Genomic DNA, 19635 nt, shown 5'->3' on the forward strand with positions numbered 1-19635 from the left:
GCATTTTTTACAGTAGCATACAGCACAAAACACTCCGAGCCTAGAAAGCAGGCTCCAACCCTCACCTTTCTGAACTGTCAGTCGTCATAACCCTGATTAAAGACAATTTGAGCACAGCAAATTGCCCACAAATTTGGTAACATTGGACTGGGCTATGGCACTATCACAGAATGAAATGCTGCGTTTTTTTGTTTGTAACAGTTCCCCACCCTGAAACCAGACAGCTACAGACCTTCTGTGAACAACTGGCACACCCACCAGGTGCGTTGGAAGGACCCAGCCATTTGTTTTGGATGCTGAATTGAAAAACTGTCCCCAGGAGGTGCTTCTGCCTGGTGGGAGCTGTGGTGGAGCTGGAGTTAAAGGCTGGTGCACTTGCAGTGAGCTGCCCTGTCACTCACCAACTGCCTTGTTTCACTCCAAAACTGGCTGCTGGCCCATCTGATGCCTGCTGGGATTTTTATGGCTCCAACACTGATGTTTCAGCTGCTGACGTTTCATGAATTTCACAGGGCACTGTTCTTCCTTCTCCCGGACTCAGGATTAGTGCAGGAACCTCACAAAAGGCTATGGCTTTCCTAATTAATCGCCTTTTTGTTTGTCTGGGCAGAAAGGAACCAAAGTAACTCTCCCAACATCTGATTTGCAACAGGGATGCTTAATTGCACTATCTTAACATCAGCATGGAAACCTGTGCTCCACAGGGCAGGGACGGGACTGCACTTTCCCAATCAAAAGGTCCATCAGGACTGCAGCCCCCACCACTTGCCCATGCTTGCTCCTGCCACTTCCACTGTCCACCACGCCTGGGGATGCCAAAGGCAGCGGCACAGCCCTGCCTGCCAGGCTCTGGTCATAGCACTCAGCTTCTGGCTCCACAACCCGCTCAGAAAACTCAGAGTGGCAATTTTTTTTGGTATTATTTTCATCAAGGCAGGCTTCTCAGAGACCTGTGGAAGGGAGTTTTCGGGCACAGCACCGGCTGGCAGAGGTGGAGAAGAGCATGTGCACACTGGGATGCTGAGGGCACATGAAGATCACCGCCCCCCCCCCCCGCGAGGCTGGCTCACCTTCCCAAACTGAGCGATGCCCTCCATCAGACTGCACGAGCTGTGGAGTCGAGGCGCTGCAGTGCGCTCTGTAGGCAGGACGTGACACTAATTGCAAGTTCTTTGCATCACTCGAAATGCTGTACCAAGTTAAGCAGGAGTCAGCTAACTTAATATGGCGCCCACCAAGGAAGGTGGCTGATGCATTTTTTGTCCATGGGAAGATGACGTGGAAATAAGTGCATACTGAATGATCCAGCTGCACAAACCAGCCTGGAGCTACTGTTAGGAGAGCATCTCTCCCCTCAAAGAGCGGGCAGCAATGCCAGACCCTACACCCCGCAGGCAGAATGGTTTACTGGCTCAAAATACTTTGACAAAGTTCAGCCGTGCCCTGCTCCATGACAGCAGAATAGCATGCAGGACTGCAGCTGTCAAGCGTCTGCAGGTATGCTGAGAAGTACAGCAAATCCCTCGTAACTGTTAAAGAGAAAACATCTTCAGTGTATGGAAAGATTTAAAATATGGAAATCCCTGAGTAGGAAATTACCAATGCTATATAACCAAGATACGGCTTAGGAAGGCCATGAAAACTGCCTCTATAACTACTGCTTCAGAGTACACTTAAGTGTAACTAAAAACCACAAAGAGTTCACGGAAGGAGTTAAATGCAGTGAGCATTGACAGTTAAGTTCATCGGTAGAAGTTCCTTTTCTTTTGCCACCAAAGAAATCACTTACTGTCAAATACCAAGAATGCAATGTCAGTTCTGGTGCTCATCAGCCAAGGAACATGGTAGGCCCAACTGCATCAAAGCCTGGTTTTTAGTTAGAAAAAAAATCTCTTAGCCACCAGTGCTGGCAAATAATTAACTGCCAACAAGAAAACCCACATTCTTTAGCATTACCAGCTTAGAAAAGGGTATAAAAATGGACTGAAGATATTTCAGCATTTGGGGATCCCAGGCTGTTTCTCACTGGATGTCAAGTTCTGCTCCCGTAGTCATTCTCTCCTTGGGGAAGATAATTTAAATTGGATTTCAATACTTCCCTCTCTTCCACTGTCCTTATCGAGCACGACTTAAGTAATTCTCTTCTGTCTGCTTTCTCTACATTGGTACAGCCTATTCTTCCACACACTGTCAACTTCTGCTGGCTTCACACTCTACGACGACACTTATAAAGTAAAAAGAATACGCAAAGACACAGGATTTCACACTCCATCATCGTGGATGACTGTAGTCATGTTCAGAAAGCAAAATGGTAACAACAGAAATTTACTCCTCCTCTCGACAATACAGAAACATGTCACTCATTAGTTACCACTCCCTTGTTAAAAACATTTATTCAGCTGCCAATGTCTTTCCAACAAATGCAAAACAGCTTTTTGGTGGTAAATAGCAGGTATTTATTTGAAATGAAAAAAATACTTCAGTACCTGAACTATTGCATTTAATTATGTATTGTTGTAACTGTGTTACTCTACCTTTTTGCATTGGAGACAAATATACAATGAACATTCAGATATCACAGATTGCACACTAGATAGTAAATCGTCAGGCCTTTTACGTAACCACCAAAAAACAGATATTGGATTCTGCAATATAGTACAAAATTCCACACTCCAGTCTTAGCCAGTTATCTTCAATTTACTCCTGATGCTGTACAAATAAATGGCCATTTAACTAGGGCTTACAAGTTAATAACAGGACGAAAAAAATATACATTGCACTGACACAAAAAGTCAGCTGTGTTAATAGTCATGCAACAAGTAACCAAACTTGCTGAAATTAAAAATACTTTCTAAAAACAGTTTTAACTGCATAAATATTTTATACACAGTTCATTTACTGAAACAAAAGGAGTCTTTTAAATGATACAAAGCAAATATAAGTTTCTACCAATTTTATACATAAGAAAGTGCAAAATAACTTATCTAAAGTGTTTTGCTATTGAACCGATGAACGTCGGCTGGAGCAGCCAGCCCCCTCTCCTAAGCATGACATTACAGTTGCACACTACGTACGAATGTTAAGAGTACATGAATAAGCATACTACAAAGAACAAGGCAGGAGAAGACATGTGAGGTACTTGCAGAGAATAGAGTCTACTAATGTAAGTGTACATGAGTATATTTCTACTCAACAGATTTTTACGTGGAAAACAAAGCAAGTATTTGCATTAGAAGCTTGAAAGAAATGGAAAAAAAACCCACTCCCAAGTGAACAAAACAGTTGCCCACAGCACCAGCTGCCAGAGGAAATACGAGCAGGTGTGTTTTTTCCCCCTCCACCTCCTACAAGCAAGAACGTGGGTTTTGGAACAGCGCAACCAAAGAATTACGTCAGAGGGCTGCAGTGATTTGTTTGCAAAATGTAAATTGGGACTAATCTCTACACCACAGAATTGGTAAAGAATAATGACCTTGGTTTTTCAGTACACTGCCAAACATCAAAAGCGTAGAACACCACCCGTACAACGTGCTTATGCAGCTGAACACAGTCGACTACCTCCTCACTGACGGCCTGCTATCTTCACGACCCCGCATTAGTACTATATGCCAACTGTTCGCTTTAATGTTTAGATTATGTTGGTGTCACTGTCATAAACCTTGTTTTTATTAGGGTTTAATTATGTGGCTGTACAAGTTCCAGTCCGTACAAAAGAAGTCTTCCTTAAATTTGGGTTTGATGTGAAATCTGGAGGCAAGGGGAATAGAACTCTGTGGACTCAAAGGCATTTAAGAGTTGTTAAAATAGCCTTTTCTTCAAACTGAAAACATTAAGGCCACTAGCCTGTCTTCTGAGCTATGCTGGTTTTGCATCATTTTGGGAAGGGTGAAGGCAACATTAGAGAGAGTAGCTGAACACAGAAATTCCAGTGCTCCGCATATGCTTACTGAGGACCCTCTTGTTTTTAGGGACAGATCTGTCAGGGCAGCCACGCAGCTTAATCATCACTCTTTGGATCCAAAGGGATCTGTTTGGGTCAGCTAATCTCGACAAACCTGCATTTACGCAACAGTGTGCAAGGGCTCTAGAGAAGCCTTTCTGTTCATTTGGGGACCTAGGATACATACTAAAACAGGAATATATCTCATTTTACAGACCAGCACATACATAATAAACAAACATGTATCAAAATACATATTTAACCTTCAGTGCATAAACATGTTATACCAGGGTAAATAGTAAGTGGTCAGGATTAACAAATTATTCACTGCTAGAAGCTCAAATCAAGAGAAGGCAGGCGTGTCCCCACAGTGCCAAGGACCTTCTGGAAGGAGCTCACACCACCACAGAGGGTCTGGCATTTTTCATGGTGCAATTCCAATGACGACAGTGACAGTTTTAACCATTTGCTGTCCCAGGGCCAGAGTCTGCCCAGATCATTCCAAGTGAAGGATAATCTCATCGTCTCAAGTGAAGACACTCAAAAAGTGGGGCCACCTGTCTTCTGTTGGTTTGGGCCACATCCTTACTGCTATTTAAAAGAATCAGTTGTGAATATACCTAGATCTAGATCAGTTTGTCACCCATTTACAAAATATATACACATACGTTAAAAAACAAAACCAAACTAAACACCAGCCTGCTCCCTGCCCACCCCACCCCCCTCCCCGCCCAACCAAAAACCCACTGGCAAGACCTCATTCAGAAGTTTAGTCCACGGGTCTATCCGATGCATGTGTTCCAATCCCAGTGGATATCAGTGTCTGTACTTCATCCCATATGTAGTGCAAAATAAATGACAGAGTAGTAAAAAAATACTGCAATTAAATTCATATTGGAACTTAAAAACCACAATGGAAATCTACTGCTGTCCTCAAGTCGATGCCATGTGCTGAAACACTAGGATGGCTCTTCGAAGCATTTCTGACATGACTAGTATCACCCTGGGTTAGAGCAATGCCTGTTGTTCCAAAAGTTTTTTTGCAAACAAGCTACAGGACAACAGCGGTTAAATTTTATGCACAAGGAATTCATTCTGTACCTATATGCAAGCCAATTGCTATTGACTAAAGAAGATAAAAGCTGGTTCTTGCACTGCATGAATCAGCTGCTAATGAACATTAAGTAATTAACAAAACTGCAGCTCTGGCATATGTATAAAAGAGGCCTTATTAAATATGAACAACACTGAGGTGGTAAATAGTTTGGTATAAAATGCAACACAAGTGTACAATTTAGTTTCTTGGTTATCTTACAGCTAGAATAAAATACTCCAAGTCCTATTCTCAAAAATGTTTTCTTTTGAAAAAATCCATGTAATTCTACGAATAGCCTTACTTAAATTAAGATAGATACTGTGAGCAACTAAAAGAACAAACATGCACAGACTGGATTTTTAACAGAAATACGCATAATGCCTTTGAGTTCTCTGGGGTTTTTTTGATTTTTTTTCTTTTTTTTAAACATTCATACTTAAATTGATAGATGAGATAAAGATGCCACACAAAGTATAGTGGTTAATCTGAAGTCCCATGTAACAGGCAGTTAAGTTCATATTTAGATAAAAAGGCCATTATACCTATTTACAATATACACAGTTGCTTGCGAAGAAGGCAGATTTACAACTATCTTCTAAAAAGCCTTCCCCTCCCCCCCTCCCTGATAGAGATGACTAGGCTCTACAAAAACAAGACAAGAACGGGTGTTTAGGATAAGTGAGGATTTTCTCGATAGCCACGTCAACATAGGTTTAGGGATTGACAGTTCTATTGGGTTTGTGGTTATTAATCATGTCTTCCTGGGCCTTGCTCTTCACTTAATTACGCTGTTAGCCTCATTTACCTTCTGTCAACACCAATCAAATCAATGATCCCTTTTTACTTTTAGTGCTTAAAACTCAGTATAAACTTAAGTGTAAACAGACAATATTCTAATCCCTTCCAATCACTGCACGATACTCTCACTAGTTCTGGGAGTGACGGTCGAGCTGGATGGGGTCTCTGTTTGCCAGGACCCCATCAATTTCTGGGCCCCTCCTCTGAACCCCGCTCATGCTGCAGGTTGTAGAAGCAGTTCTGGCAGACTCTGACTGGTGACGAAATCTTCAGACGCTTGATTTCGGACTGAAACCTACTGCACCTGTAGTGGAAAACAAACATCGCTGTGAACACAGGTCCTCTCCCAGCCTAGCCATTTTCTGTCCAGGTGTGGAAATCATCATCATGACTTCAAATACCAGAAAACTGTCCAAGCTTATCTTGACAAAGAAATGCAATGCAGTGTGGCTGAAGCAGGATTTAGCTTGTACGATCACCACAGAATCAATGCAATGACTCTGCCAGAGAGGTAATTTTAAAAAAGCTGTTGTCACCGGTTTAGACTCAGAGCATAGCTACAGAGATGAAACTAGAAATACCATCTCTGATGCAGTGCTGCAGAGAAGAGACTCCCACCTCAGTTCCCAGGTAAGCGGAGCTCACCTACGTCCTCCGTGTCACACATTTTCCTGTCTGAGGCTGCATGCTACTAGCTCCTAAATCAGCATTCTAACAGTCCTGCCCACAGTTTACATTTTGATCAGGTTGCTTGTAGACTGACATGAACAACTAGCTGCTGCAAAAGAAGTTTGGTTGGTTGGGGTTTTTTTTTGCCTAAGTTCATTTGTCTAGAGTTTTTCCCAGATGGGTGACAGGGAGCTTTTCAAAGCTGCAAGCAGATTTCATTCCCTCCTGATACCTCTGGGCTGGTCTATCTTTTCTAATTCCTCCCTGGAAATTTTGAGAGTTTTGATGTTTTTTTCTTCATCAGTTCTGTTTAGGTAAGGAAACCTTATTCTTTCAGAAGTTCTGTGGTATGTTACAGTTTTACCCAGCCTAAAATTCTCTATGGAAAAGAGCCCAAAAGGAGACTGTTGGCTAGCTTACTTCTGGCAGAAGAGCTGTCCACAGTTCCTGCAATGGTGCCGCCTCTCAGTGAGTGAAAACCGGACCGCGCAGCCCGAACAGCTGTCTCCCCCCTCGTCCTTCACCCAGTGATCAGCTGCAGATCGGCCAGGCTGATCGCTTACGGACCAGCTGAACACTCTGCCTCGACCATCCCCAATAAGAATTCTGCTGTGATCCCTGCAAGAAAGAAGCAAAAGCATTCCTGCAACAACTCTGACACAGTAATGCGAAGACATCAATGACGGATTTTACATGTCAGAATATGTAATATGTTAACCTACTGGCATAGTAACTAATGCTCAAATTAGCCTGGTCTGACTGAGAAATGGAGCTACAACACCACTCCATGTAACGTAATACAGCCAAGTAAGTTACTTATTTTAGTGTGTTTTTATCTCAGTCCTTGAACAAGGCTGCCCTAAACAGAAGCACCACAAAACAGCATTATACAAAGAACAATGGCTGGTTCGTACTGCTTCCTGCTGATAACACTGAAAAAATGTTTTAAGCAATCACTTGTGAGCTACTCACTTAGAGATGCCGAGTGCAGTGATTTCTGCTGGATGTGCGTTGTCTTTGCGATCAAAGGCCGTATGCATAGTTAGTTTGCTTCTAAACACCAACTGCCGCTCCCATCTGTATCCTAGAAATGAGTGGGAAATAGGAAAGGAAAAAGCAAAATTACTTGTTCTCATTTTTGTTCCCTCCTCCTCAAACCTACCTTTATGTGCAACTTTGTAGAAAGAAAAAATCAACCCCCACAGATAACTCTGACTCAAGTTTCACTCAGGGAAAACGCATTTTTCAACTGCTCCCCAGTGCACGTAAGAAAGGAGAGGATACAAAACAATGCACAGAGCCTCCAAGTTCTCTAACTCCAGTTGGGAGCTGCAGAGAATGGTGACATACACAGGGAAGCCCTGTACCAAAACCTGAAAGGACTGGGACAGCTTCATTTTTTATTTTATTTATTTTCTTTTATTTTTAAAGTCAAGAATCAGATTTCCAACTGTCATTAATTTTCTTCATAAAAAAAGACTAAACAGTGACTAAACCAGTTCCGATGACATAGCAGTGTTTTGGCTGTTGTTCAGCAGTACTTGCAGAGTGTCAAGGTTTTCTCTTTTTTGCCACTCTGCTCTGCCCCCCAGCACTTGTCAGGAGTTTGGAGGTGTGTGTTAAGTTGGGAGGGGACATAAGCTGGACAGCTGACTCCAAACGACCAAAGGGATATTCCACACTGTATGACATCATGCTCAGTAATAAAACTGAGAGAAAGGCTTTTTGGAGAAGGCAGCCATTTGCTCAGAAAGTGCCTGGTCATCATTCTGCTTGCGGGAGGTGGCGAGTGATTACCTTTGCATCACTTGTTTTGTCTTCCTCTTTCCTTCACTTATTAGACTATCGTTATCTCAGCGCAAGAGTTCCCTTGCTATTCTCTCTATTCTTGCTATTCTCTCCACCATCCCACTGCAGGGGGTTGTGGTGGTGGCAAGCAAGTGGCTTCGCTGCTGGCCTGAGTAAACTGACCACAGCTTCTCAGGAAAAGTTCGAACAACATGCAACCTTTGCACACAACTTTTTCTCTTCACTGATCATCTTGGAATTTATCAGCCAGCCCTGCTCAGAGTTGCACAGACAGAGAGAGACTGCCTCGTGGATCAGTGCTGACAGCACATTTATCTGACAGAGGAAGTGTGCTCAGTTTCTTTTACCTGGTTTGAGCTTGCTGTAGTGCCGTGCTTCAGCATAGCTGGGGTGCGGGTAGTTAACCTGAGCATGGGGATGCATTTTTGCTTGTCCCTCAGAATAATTCACAAAGATAAAGCCATCTTTCTCATCCAAGCTGAGCTGGTCTGACCAACGCCTGGAGTCATCAGAGCCACTGTCTGCTGACCATGCTGCCGCTGCTCTGTTTGATGACGATCTAGGCCTGTGACTGGTGCTGCTTGGTTGACTCTGGCTCTCCTGCAGTTTTGTGTCCTGGCCTATGCATGTATCATCTGCTTCGGAGTCACTGCTGTCCTCTTCGTGGGCTTCCTGCCCTGGATTCACCCAACAGGAGAGAAGAGAAGATGTTGTTAGCAAGGCTGCTTATAGCCTGAGCTTTTTCCCCACTCTGCTTCCGCAGTACCTACAACCTAACAGGTACCACCACAGCGTAACTAAAGGGAAACTGCATGCAGGCATCTCAAAGCCTTTGCAGAGATTCAGCTCCTGCCAGGAATCACACTATTCATCGTCTCTGCACTGGTCTGTCGGAAAACGGCACTCCTTAGCTGAAGCTATTTCCAGTGATAGTCTGTCTGAGGTAAGCTATGAGAGACACGATGAGTAGAATTTTTTAAAATGCTCAAGTTAACAAAACCAAAACCTGCTGTCTTTCAGCCAAACTTACACAAGTAAACAGTCAGCCATGCTGAAACTCCAGTTGACTAAGAAACATGATGCAGATTCATTAATAATACGTTTTGTTAATACAGAAAAGCAACTGCCAAATAGATTTATATTCCTAGGGACATTGGAAAGAAAAAAAAAAGCTGTATTTATATAATAATTACTAATGAGTATCATGCAATCCAGATCCAAATCCAGATTATATCTTCAGTATGAGGAGGGCAAGAGGAAGACGACATGTCTAAAAGAAACACCCATCGAGCATGGACCACAGTCTTCAGACAGGGGAAAATGATATGGCCAGCACTGCTTGTCTAAACAGCATGTTGGTCCTTCAGTAGATTTTTTAACTCGGCTGTTACGCTGTAATTCCATTTCAAAATAAAAGAAAAAAAATATCTAGCTTTTGGACAATGGTAGCATCCATTCAGTTCACCGATAGTAGAAACAACCACCCACAGAAAAGTTCAGTCTTCACAGAAAAAAAGCTATCATGGGCATGATTTTTTCTTACTCATAGCAGTACGAAACTACCCTAAGCGAGGTGGTAAAGAAAGAACTCACATTCTCTATTTTTTTTTAATGCCCACGGGATGTCTATTGTCTTTTGAGACAAAATCTGGTGTCGTCCAGTCTATACTGCATTACCACAGGATTTTACCTCTATATGGTGAAGATCAGATAAAAGGCAAATACAAAACACTTGTCAGGAGACATACCTATTTGCGCTTCCTGACAGTCCTCTTGCATTTCCAGCATCTCCACAGGCTCTGGAGCTGGTGTTTCTGGAACTTGCAAAAACTCCATTCGCCAGAACTGGAGGGACAGGGGATAAGTAAAACGGAACTCTTAGCTTGCTTCTGAGCTACTTCTAGAGTTAAGATGGCTTATTAGAACTGTGCGTTTGCACTGGCAGCACAAGAGGCAGGTCACATCTCCATACTAAGCCCTATTATCGGGGGCTAGAGGACATCTGTGTTCATGCCTAAATCACAAATGAACAAGCCTTGTGCTGTTATTTAACATCTTAGCTGTTCAAATAATAATAATAAAAAAATCCACTCCACATAGCAATGTGACCAGCAGACTCCAGTTAATGCAGACTAGGACTGCACATGGCAAAGTACTGAAAATCAGTTCAGACTTGCCGTAATCAGAATTGCCACTAAGTTCCCCTTTTCTTTCTAGGCAGCAAAATGAGTCGTCTCAAGGTGTGTAGAACAAAAATAGTGAACAAAAACTACAATCTCCAGGCATGAAAGCTGGTGACCAAAAAGTGACCAAAATACAGCAGGAAGGAAAATGTATGTTGGTGACTCTTGTTAGTTACCACACCACAATGGGTGCATTGAAAAGGAGAAAGAAAACAGAAAAACTGCATAGGAAGGGTCAGCTCACTGAAAGAGTTTTCCATGAATCTTCAATGTCCATTTAACTTGTGGACAGGAGACAGTGCACCACCCTGGCCAGAAATGGCACAGCAGGTTCCAGCACCAAAAGCAGTATGCATTGTCTACGCAGCCTGGACTCCCTCCTTCCTGCAGGACTAATTCTTCAGGTGGAGCACCCAAGTACAGAAGGATGGCTTTTGGTACCAGCCAGGACACCATGCTGGACAGACATGACTTCTCTGACTATTACTACTACTAAGGCATACACTTATTTTTCCAAGCAGTGATTCCTGGTACTTACCCGGACAACTCCATCTGAATGTCCTGTTACTATGACGTTCTGGGTATCCCACTCATTCATCTCTGACACAAAGCAACACATTATTTGCTGGCTTCGGCCAGTGAAAGTGTTTACACTTGCGGTAGGGCTGCCATTAATGCTCCACACGTGGATGTAAGTGCCAGCACATGATACAATATCCCCCTGCAAATACAAATAACACCTTCATTTTTCAATACAAGCCTCAGGTTTTCTTCAGCAAAAAATACAAGCCAAGTTCATTTATAAGCCAAGTTCAGCTATCAAGGCTGGCACTTTTCAGGAAGTTCTACTCAAGCTGAGTTTGGCTACCTAAACAAATCTTTAGGATAATATGCATTATTTTAAAATTGTACATAGACAACCAGAATTAGTAGCAATCTACTTGTTGTATTTACAGCATACAAGGAGTAGATAAATTCCTCCACTTTTCACAGCATAACAATCCAACAATCCAGCAGCCTATTTTCAGTACTTTCCCTTCTCAGTTTTCAAAGACTGCTGATGTAATCTTCATTTTTTTTCACAAACATGTACCACCTTAAATTTCATTTGCTTCTTTATTGGGAAAAGAGTAAGAGATGGTCCAAACTAGGGCAGAGGGGAAACAGGAACTGCAGTCTAAAACACTGGCAACACTACAACCACCAGACTACTAGCAGCTAATAAACTGTGCCTTTTGCTATCCTCTCCTTGCATTACAGCCCCATTTTGTCTTGATTTTAGCTACTACCTCTGCTCCAGTTGCAACACGGTCCATCCAGCCCTGATGTTCCACCTACATAAAGTCTCAACTCTGGCAAATTCTTTGATGTGTATGGGAGCTGGATAAATGGCAACCTGTAACTTACAGGACCACCAGGGAGACAAGCTTTTAGGATATGCCTCTTTCCACTAAAATTGTCACTGCAGCTTCATCCAAGGTTTCTACTACTTCCTTTAAATCAAGTGTAAGGGAACAGAAGTCAACCAAGGTCACATATCAAAACCTTTTCTTAGCTCCTGTGGCAGGTTTAACAACCCACTTTGAAGGCCACGCTAGATGTACTGCTGCCAGCACAGTTAGTAAGTCCTTCCGAGCTCAAGCCGCGTTGCATGGAATAAACCCACATGCGTCTCTGCACAAAAGACGGAAATTATTCCCTAAACCAGCTAATTAGTTTTCAGACAAGTTATATGCGTTTTGCCAAACTAACTGAAAAGTCTGGTTTGTTTTTCTTCAGTTTAACAATTTCTGACTCTGTTGCTACTGTTCCCACTGCACACTGGTGAATGTTACTTGGTTCTCACCGTTAATTCATTTATACAGAGTGCTGAAACTGGAGCCCTGTGACCTCGAAGCTGTGTTAGAAAGGAGAGTTTATTCAAATCCCAGATGATGCAGGTGCGATCCCGTGATCCACTCACAATTATGTGATAAGCTAGCGATGCTGTTAAGCACGTGACAGTGTCAGTATGACCCAGTAATGCCTGCAAAACAAAAGTCAGGAGGAACAAGCTGCAATCAGGAGAGAGCACAAAGATTCAGATAATGTAAACATAAATATCCTATCAGAAGATGCAACTGACTTACAACTGTTCAGTTGGCAACTATTTTCATAATTGAAAATGATAGGAGTAACATTTTTTCCATTCAAAAAGTACTTTCACAAAACCAGCTTTCAAGGGTCTAATGTTATATAGCCTTCTACTGAGAAAAAAACAAAACAGAACAAAATTTCTAACCCATTCTGCATCCCCCATCTGCATCAGCAGCCTATTTGTAGGGTCAGTACGTGTACCAGGCTGCATCTGGAATTACATTCTGAAAAGTGAAATTCTTTGTAAATACAAAATGGCTCTTACATAAACTTCTGTTGTAGTTTGAGAAAACATAAGAGACAGAAGAAAGAGTTGCAACCAAAGAGGCAAAGTCAATTGGAAGGAGGAGAAAATCACAAGCATCTACTTTATTAGACATTTACATTTTAGTCTTAACCTAACCTTGAAACAGGAGTCTGGAATAGAGTCAGATTATTGCATCTTACTCAGTTACAAACCACTGACTAAAGTACAGTAAATGGCCTTCAATATGCCCTCCTGAATTTAAGTAAAACGCTTTGGAAACACAGCTTTGGACAGTTGTTGGAGACCATGCAAAGTTATTAAATAATTCTCTCAATTTCTTCTCCTGAGTGGAAGCTTTCCTCTCAAAAAAGTCCTGCTATTAAGATGCTAACAGGAACAGTAACACTTAACAATCTAGCTACCTATAACAATAATACACAGCTTTTAGAATATTTAGAGGTAGCCGGGTGTTTTTTTTTTTTTTTCGTTTGGGTTTGGGTTGTTGGGTTTTTTTTTTAAGTAAACACACAAGACTTACTCTGCACTTAGCAGCAACTGACTTTAAAGCACGGGTGCTCATTTGTTAGATTAAAAGTTGATGTTTTGAATTAACAGAGCAAGAACAAGTTAGGGCGATCCTGAACAAGTACACTCTGCTCCACAAACATCACTGCCAGAATGAGCAAAGTTTTGTGCAGAAGTGTAATTTAAATATAGACATTTCTAAAGAAAAAAGTAATTAAAAAAATCAGAAAGGGAAAATGAACCTTTAAGACAGTCTCCGTCACTTCCCTACCTGACACAGTTTTCAGATGGGAGTATTTTACATACAACACTACAATAAAGCAGATGATTTCACAAAATACACCTGTATAATTTTGTTAACATCACTACCAGATTCCCCATCTCACCAAAAAGTTCCTGGTGATCAACTATCTTTAAAAACGTTGCAATTTTAAAGATGCATTTTGGCCACTCAGTGAAGATCAGTAGCTTGACTACTCAGTTCTCCAAAGGTCTGCTGGACTCATGGTTCCAAAGCTTACTATGCCAGCAACATCCTTTTCATAAGTCCTTTGATCTTGTAACATAATTTATGTAAAATGCATCTTTATTTTTACCTGTTTCAGCGTGAGGGCTTTAGCTTTTTCTTTGGAGATGCCCATTTCCCACACACATACTGCTGTGCTTGTTCCTCCAGTGATAACAAGTTTGGGGTTTGGGCAAATGGCACACAGTATCTGACCCCATTCTGACAAACATTCATAAACAATTACTGCCTAGAAATAAAGAAAACAAAGAAGAATTACTTGCAGGATTAGTGTTTGGTAGGAAAAAAAAAAAAACCTGAGTGCCACTCTGCATGCTGGACCACTAAGCAACTAATTACAGTTTTTCCTCAAACAGAAGCAATTGCAGCCTCTGCCATAAGATGCCTCCTGAGCGAACATGAGAGATGAGCTTTAACTACATAGATTTAATTCATTTATGTTTTACAGACCTAGTAAAAAAAAAAAATAAATTAGTTAGTTTATGTCATTCTGCAAGTGTTATGATGAAAACCACCAACTAGGGAGCAATAAAACATAGGTAGTACAAGATTATTTCATTCACATGTTAAATAAATTTCCATTGTTATATTTTTTCACTATTGAGTACTAATTGATTTTGCTACATTCAGCACTGAAACAAATTTCAGATAACAAACCTTGTCCGACTCGTAGGTACCCAGTCTACAGCTGAGGTCCGCATAGCCCCAAGCAAAAGTTTTATTCCATGTAGGTGGGATGAGAACCTTATTCTGTTCTACTGCCAGAATGCCTTTATCTGTACACACAATCTGTCCCACAGGCTCCTTGAGCTCTGAAAAAGAAGACAGTTATGTTTTGTTGCTAGCAGAGACAAATACTATCTGATCCCATTAAATAAATACTTGACACTCTGCAAAAGCAGGATCTCTGTATTTGCTGTGCTATACATATCTTTGTTTCAACTGCAATAATGGCAACTTTTGCTAACATTCCTAACAAATGCAAGGCTAAGCACCATTAGTAGTGGTGATAACACCCTGAGGATCACAGCAGCTCTGATCCCATCTGCAATGCTGCGCAAGGTGTTCTTCACACAAGGTGTCTGTGCCCATTAAAAGTGATTGTAGCATTTTCAGCACAAGTGAAAATAAGTTTTTGGTATCGATTCCAACATCTTGGCCAAGCATTCCCACAGGCTACGTTCCTGACTACAGCCTGCAGCGTCCTATCTGTTTTTCCCCAAGCTTTGCAAATATAGATTACTGATTTCTAATTTCCTGCCTTAAGAGTGTAGCGCTGCTATGTCCTGTGTAATAGTATGTCCTTCTCTCTTTACAGCAGGAAGGCACAGATTCATTTAATCAACTAGGAAAGAAATAATGTATAGCATTTGCCTGCCTCACAGACAATTAACTTCCGTTCAGTTCAGTGTTAGATATGAAATAAAAAGTCAGCTTTTTTTTGGTCTCAGTGCAGCTACCAACACTAGCCTTTCCTGCTAATATTTCTCCATACTTCTTGGCACTGTGATAAAGAATCCCTCTGCTATGAAAATCACAAAACTTGAGGCTATCGCAGGCCAAGAAGCAATGTACTCTGAATACTGTTTGTTAAATTAAAACTTGAGAGGCGCTTGGGCCCAATTTTATCCCTCTATTTTAAAAAAGTTATATTAAAGGGACACAGATTTGCTGCTTCCCAAGTACACTTTAAGGTAGCTAAGAACATAATCTCACAGCATTAGGATATTTTAAATTTGTCATTCCCACAAAAGTACAGGTGTTAAGAACATTAGAACTAAGCAAACATGAAAAACGATGATCTTGCTGAAACTCTGAATACTCTGGCAAAGAAACTGGAAAAAACACCATAGTTGTATAGTTTACCTTTCACTGGGGCAAGAGAAGGCCGCAGGTTGTCCAAATGATGGAAAAAAATCTTGTCACTTGTGGAACCAGGGGGCACAGAGGTTCCCACAGCCTCTCCATTCAGTCGGCTTCTAACACGCTTTGGTGGGTGTGGTTTTTTAAAGAGCTGAAATTCATCAAGAAATTAATTATCATAAAAAAGTACAGGTTTACAAGAGCAGAAGCTTAAGAAGATCATCAGTATATCCAACCTACCTTCTAAAAATTCTACAGGTCAGCAGATGTTACTTAACTGTTCTCAGTATTCACTAATAACTTACGGCAACCGTTTCAATAAGACTTCAACAAACAATATTAAATTAAACAAGGATATAATGAGCAAAGGATTTTTAAAGCTACCTCCAGTTGCAAAAGCAGCTGAAGTAAAGCAAGCAAAAATCCCTAAATTGATGCATAAGTGGTATTAAATTCTAACCTAGGACAAACTGAAAGCTACTTTTTGGCTTGGAAACAAATTATGTCCCACAAACAGCAACTCACGCACTTGGAGGGGGCCAAGCTACCAAGGAACAGAGTAACAGCATGGGTGGGCAGGTATTTGGACCTCATATGACAACCACGCACAAGAAACACATCTTAGCACCTGATCATCTTCTGCCTTGCTTTTCATTACAAGTGACTGAATTTCCATTTTACTGCTTCAGTGACCACGCCTGGTATCTCAGACAGCATTAAAAAAGCTGATCACTGCCTCTATTACAGCACTGAAAGGACAACTGAAATTCCAAGGCTGAAAGTTATTTTCCTTACAGCCCTTTGAGATCTGTTACCTGTCTGCCTATCCAAAGCAGGGGTGACATGCATAAGCCTGAGGTAGCTGAGCTATGAGCATGCTTGAGCTATGAGCATGCTTGCACCTACACTCTTGAGTATGAAGAGTAAGAACAGGCCAACGTGCCACAGCTCTCCCTGAACTACAGCATGCCTCCCATCTAGCTTGGCTATAAGAAGACAGAGAATAGAACAAACCCTACCATTACATAAAAATGTGCTCCAAAAGCACTCAGCTCCAAATATTATTTAAGGAAGGAGTTTTGAGTTTCCCAAGTCTATTGCAGTCTGCCGATTTCCTCTAGCAAAGCATCATGCAATTTCTGGTAGATCTCATGATAGGTTTGTCCCTAACAGGCATTTGAAGATTCAGGGAGACCTTCGGACTCAGCTGCAATGCTCTTCCACTGCCTCGCTCTCAGCCCGAGTCTTTATCTGTACATCTGGTTTTAGCTGGGTCATGTCTGATTATCATCACAACCCAGTGACTGATTATTACTTAAGAGGAGAAAACCCCACAGCCACTACATATCTAGATTATTGAGAGAGAGCAAGGAAGTGAAAAAGAAAAGCAGCCACAGAGGATAGATGAGCAGTTATCATAGCCTTCCTTCCAAACAATGAGAGACAGATGGCTGTTAGTGGGTCCCCACAGGGAATATCCTGTGGCTGTCCTGAAACATTATGTGCTGCTGTAGTCTAGAGTTCCCAACACATGGGTTGGGTTTCCAGTGAACTGCTGAAGGTATCTGTGGTTTCCATCAGATCTAGGACTGGAAAAAATTCACCGCTGACGTTTAAAAGTTTCACAGAGAAAAACCCCTAAAGAAATGCCTAATGTAAAAAAACCCCACCAAACTCACACAGTAAAACTTGAGGGCTAATATTAGATTTAATAATTTAATGTAATCTCTTAAAGAGAAAACAAACTTTGAAGGCACACCAAAAACATGTCTATATAGCTCCTTAACTATAGGTGTCCTACAAGAGTCAATTGTCTTAATGTAAATTTTGAAGGTTTTTTCAACAGATTCTTCAAATAAAAGATGTGGCCAAGCCCTGCAGAATGCCAAGAGACTGATGTAAAAAAAAGGAAGCATAAGTTCTTATAGAAATTATTTTATTGTAGGCTCTGAGCAACCTGACCTAGTCAGGGATGTCCCTGCTCCTTGCAGGGGGGTTGGACTAGATGACCTTTGAAGGTCCCTTCCAACCCTAACCATTCTATGATTCTATGATAACTTAATATACCTAAATACTAGGCTTTACTTTGAAGTTGCACTTTCACTGCTCTCTTCTGACTTTGCAGCAGGAACATACTTATTTTTTTTCATCCTGATTTTGAGAGTTGAACCATAATTCATTTTGCCTTTATTTTAAGGGTGCAAAGGGGAAAAAAAAAGACGTTTCATATCTCACAAAGTCCAAAGTTGATATTTGTTGCATTTATAATGGAAATACAAATGATTTCACATCATTGGAAGAATATTTATGGAAAAACACTCCCAGGAAGTTTCAAGTCCTAAAACACTTTGCCATTCTATATTGATACATTTCAATTTGAGTGTCATCTGGCAAATAAGAATTCTACAAAGGGTATACCTGCTTTGGTATCTGTCCAAAGTTATTAATGAATCCTATGGTAGCCGTCTCTTTTAATGGATCATTGATGTTATATATGTCCACTTGCCCCTCATAGAAGAGATGGTGAAAGACATTTACGGCTTCTACTGCAGCAGGACCTTGCTGTTTATAGCCAAAGATCAAGTCAATCCACTCATGCAGATGTGCACTCACAAAATCACACTCCAGAGCCTGAAATTCAAAAGGGCATGCATTAAAACTAGCTATATCAGTCACCTGTTGAGTCTACTACATCTGCCACAAAGAAAAATGCAGAATATATTTTGACATATTCTTGTTATGTTTTGAAAAAGCTTTTCATTGAAGAAAGTTTTGCCTTAACATACTCCCTAGCCAAAAAGGAAGGGGAGGAAACACTGGTTCTACAGAGCTCTGCAACAATGAGCCATCAATCCAGAATTCATGGACTGGCTAGTAGCTGTGACTGCACAAATCGAGCTTAATAGATTAACATGCAGTGGAAAGTCCTAACTGACCTTTTCCATTGTTATTCTTAAAATGCAAATTACCTCCCGATGAACTCTGATAAATTCACGAGGATCTCCTTTTGCCCATGGGGGGAGTATTACATCACCAAGTTTAGTGCCATTTTGTTTGCAACCTATTAAAAAAAAAAAAAAAAAAGAAAGAAAAATTTTGAGAGAAGCATGGAAACTGCACTGCAACAGCAATGGTGGAAAAAAAACGAAAAAAAAAATCTAATTCTAACACATTTATGTTAGAACTCAGAACTTTTATGTTTCCCTATAAAGTGCTCTTCAAACATGATTACGTTGTCTTTATTTTTCTATTTAAGTAAGTTTCTTGCTTTTCTCTCCCCATCATGGGAAAGACCCACTGCAGTGCATGAAACTTAATGAAAACAACAGCCAGTAAAATAGCCTTCTGCAATCCTTGCACAATAAGAAGCTTGTTCTGTCAGTTTAGCTCGCACCTGAGTGGTCAATCCTGCTACTGGGAACTGCTACCATAGCAGCTGTCCATTTTGCACCCAGAGGAATGAGCACGGCAAGGTTCATTTTTCTCGACTTCCTTGTTCTTATTCTATGAGGAAAACTGGAATAAATGTACTAGCCCTGATTTAAGAGAGGACAATTTCCTGTATCTGGCATCTGCTTAGTATGTATATTGCAATTGCATGTCAATTGAGTATATTCTGAAGAAAATAAATGCCAGTATGAGACAGTGTAAAAGCAAACTCTACTGAGAAGCCTTGCTGGAACAGTATTTCATCCCAGGATTCATTTTCTCCACAATACAAACATTCTGTATCAAGGAATGGAATTATTGTTTTACCCATGAGAATGGCTACACATCACAGGAACACAGGCTAAATATTAATTTCCTAACAGTGAAAAGCTAACTGATATCGCCCACAAGCTT

General features: G+C 41.1%; 1 protein-coding gene across 4 annotated transcripts in view; it reads right to left on the minus strand.

Annotated features, from left to right (window-relative positions):
• Positions 1 to 2367: 2367 nt before the first annotated feature.
• Positions 2368 to 19635, minus strand: part of WDFY3 (WD repeat and FYVE domain containing 3) — a 184430-nt gene continuing 167162 nt past the window's right edge. For all 4 annotated transcript variants that reach the window (XM_086747769.1, XM_086747767.1, XM_086747768.1 and 1 more), the window contains 12 exons: positions 18762 to 18853; positions 18211 to 18423; positions 15796 to 15943; positions 14587 to 14741; positions 14000 to 14158; positions 12342 to 12521; positions 11034 to 11216; positions 10061 to 10157; positions 8660 to 8989; positions 7476 to 7587; positions 6924 to 7121; positions 2368 to 6138 (listed from right to left, as the gene is read on the minus strand). In XM_086747769.1, coding sequence (XP_086603895.1) covers positions 6018 to 6138; positions 6924 to 7121; positions 7476 to 7587; positions 8660 to 8989; positions 10061 to 10157; positions 11034 to 11216; positions 12342 to 12521; positions 14000 to 14158; positions 14587 to 14741; positions 15796 to 15943; positions 18211 to 18423; positions 18762 to 18853 — 1988 coding nt within the window. In that variant the 3' untranslated portion in view covers positions 2368 to 6017. The remainder of the gene's footprint in view (positions 6139 to 6923; positions 7122 to 7475; positions 7588 to 8659; positions 8990 to 10060; positions 10158 to 11033; positions 11217 to 12341; positions 12522 to 13999; positions 14159 to 14586; positions 14742 to 15795; positions 15944 to 18210; positions 18424 to 18761; positions 18854 to 19635) is intronic.

This window comes from Chlamydotis macqueenii, chromosome 4, assembly GCF_036417535.1.
Source record: "Chlamydotis macqueenii isolate bChlMac1 chromosome 4, bChlMac1.mat, whole genome shotgun sequence".
Classification (NCBI taxonomy): Eukaryota; Metazoa; Chordata; class Aves; order Otidiformes; family Otididae; genus Chlamydotis; species Chlamydotis macqueenii.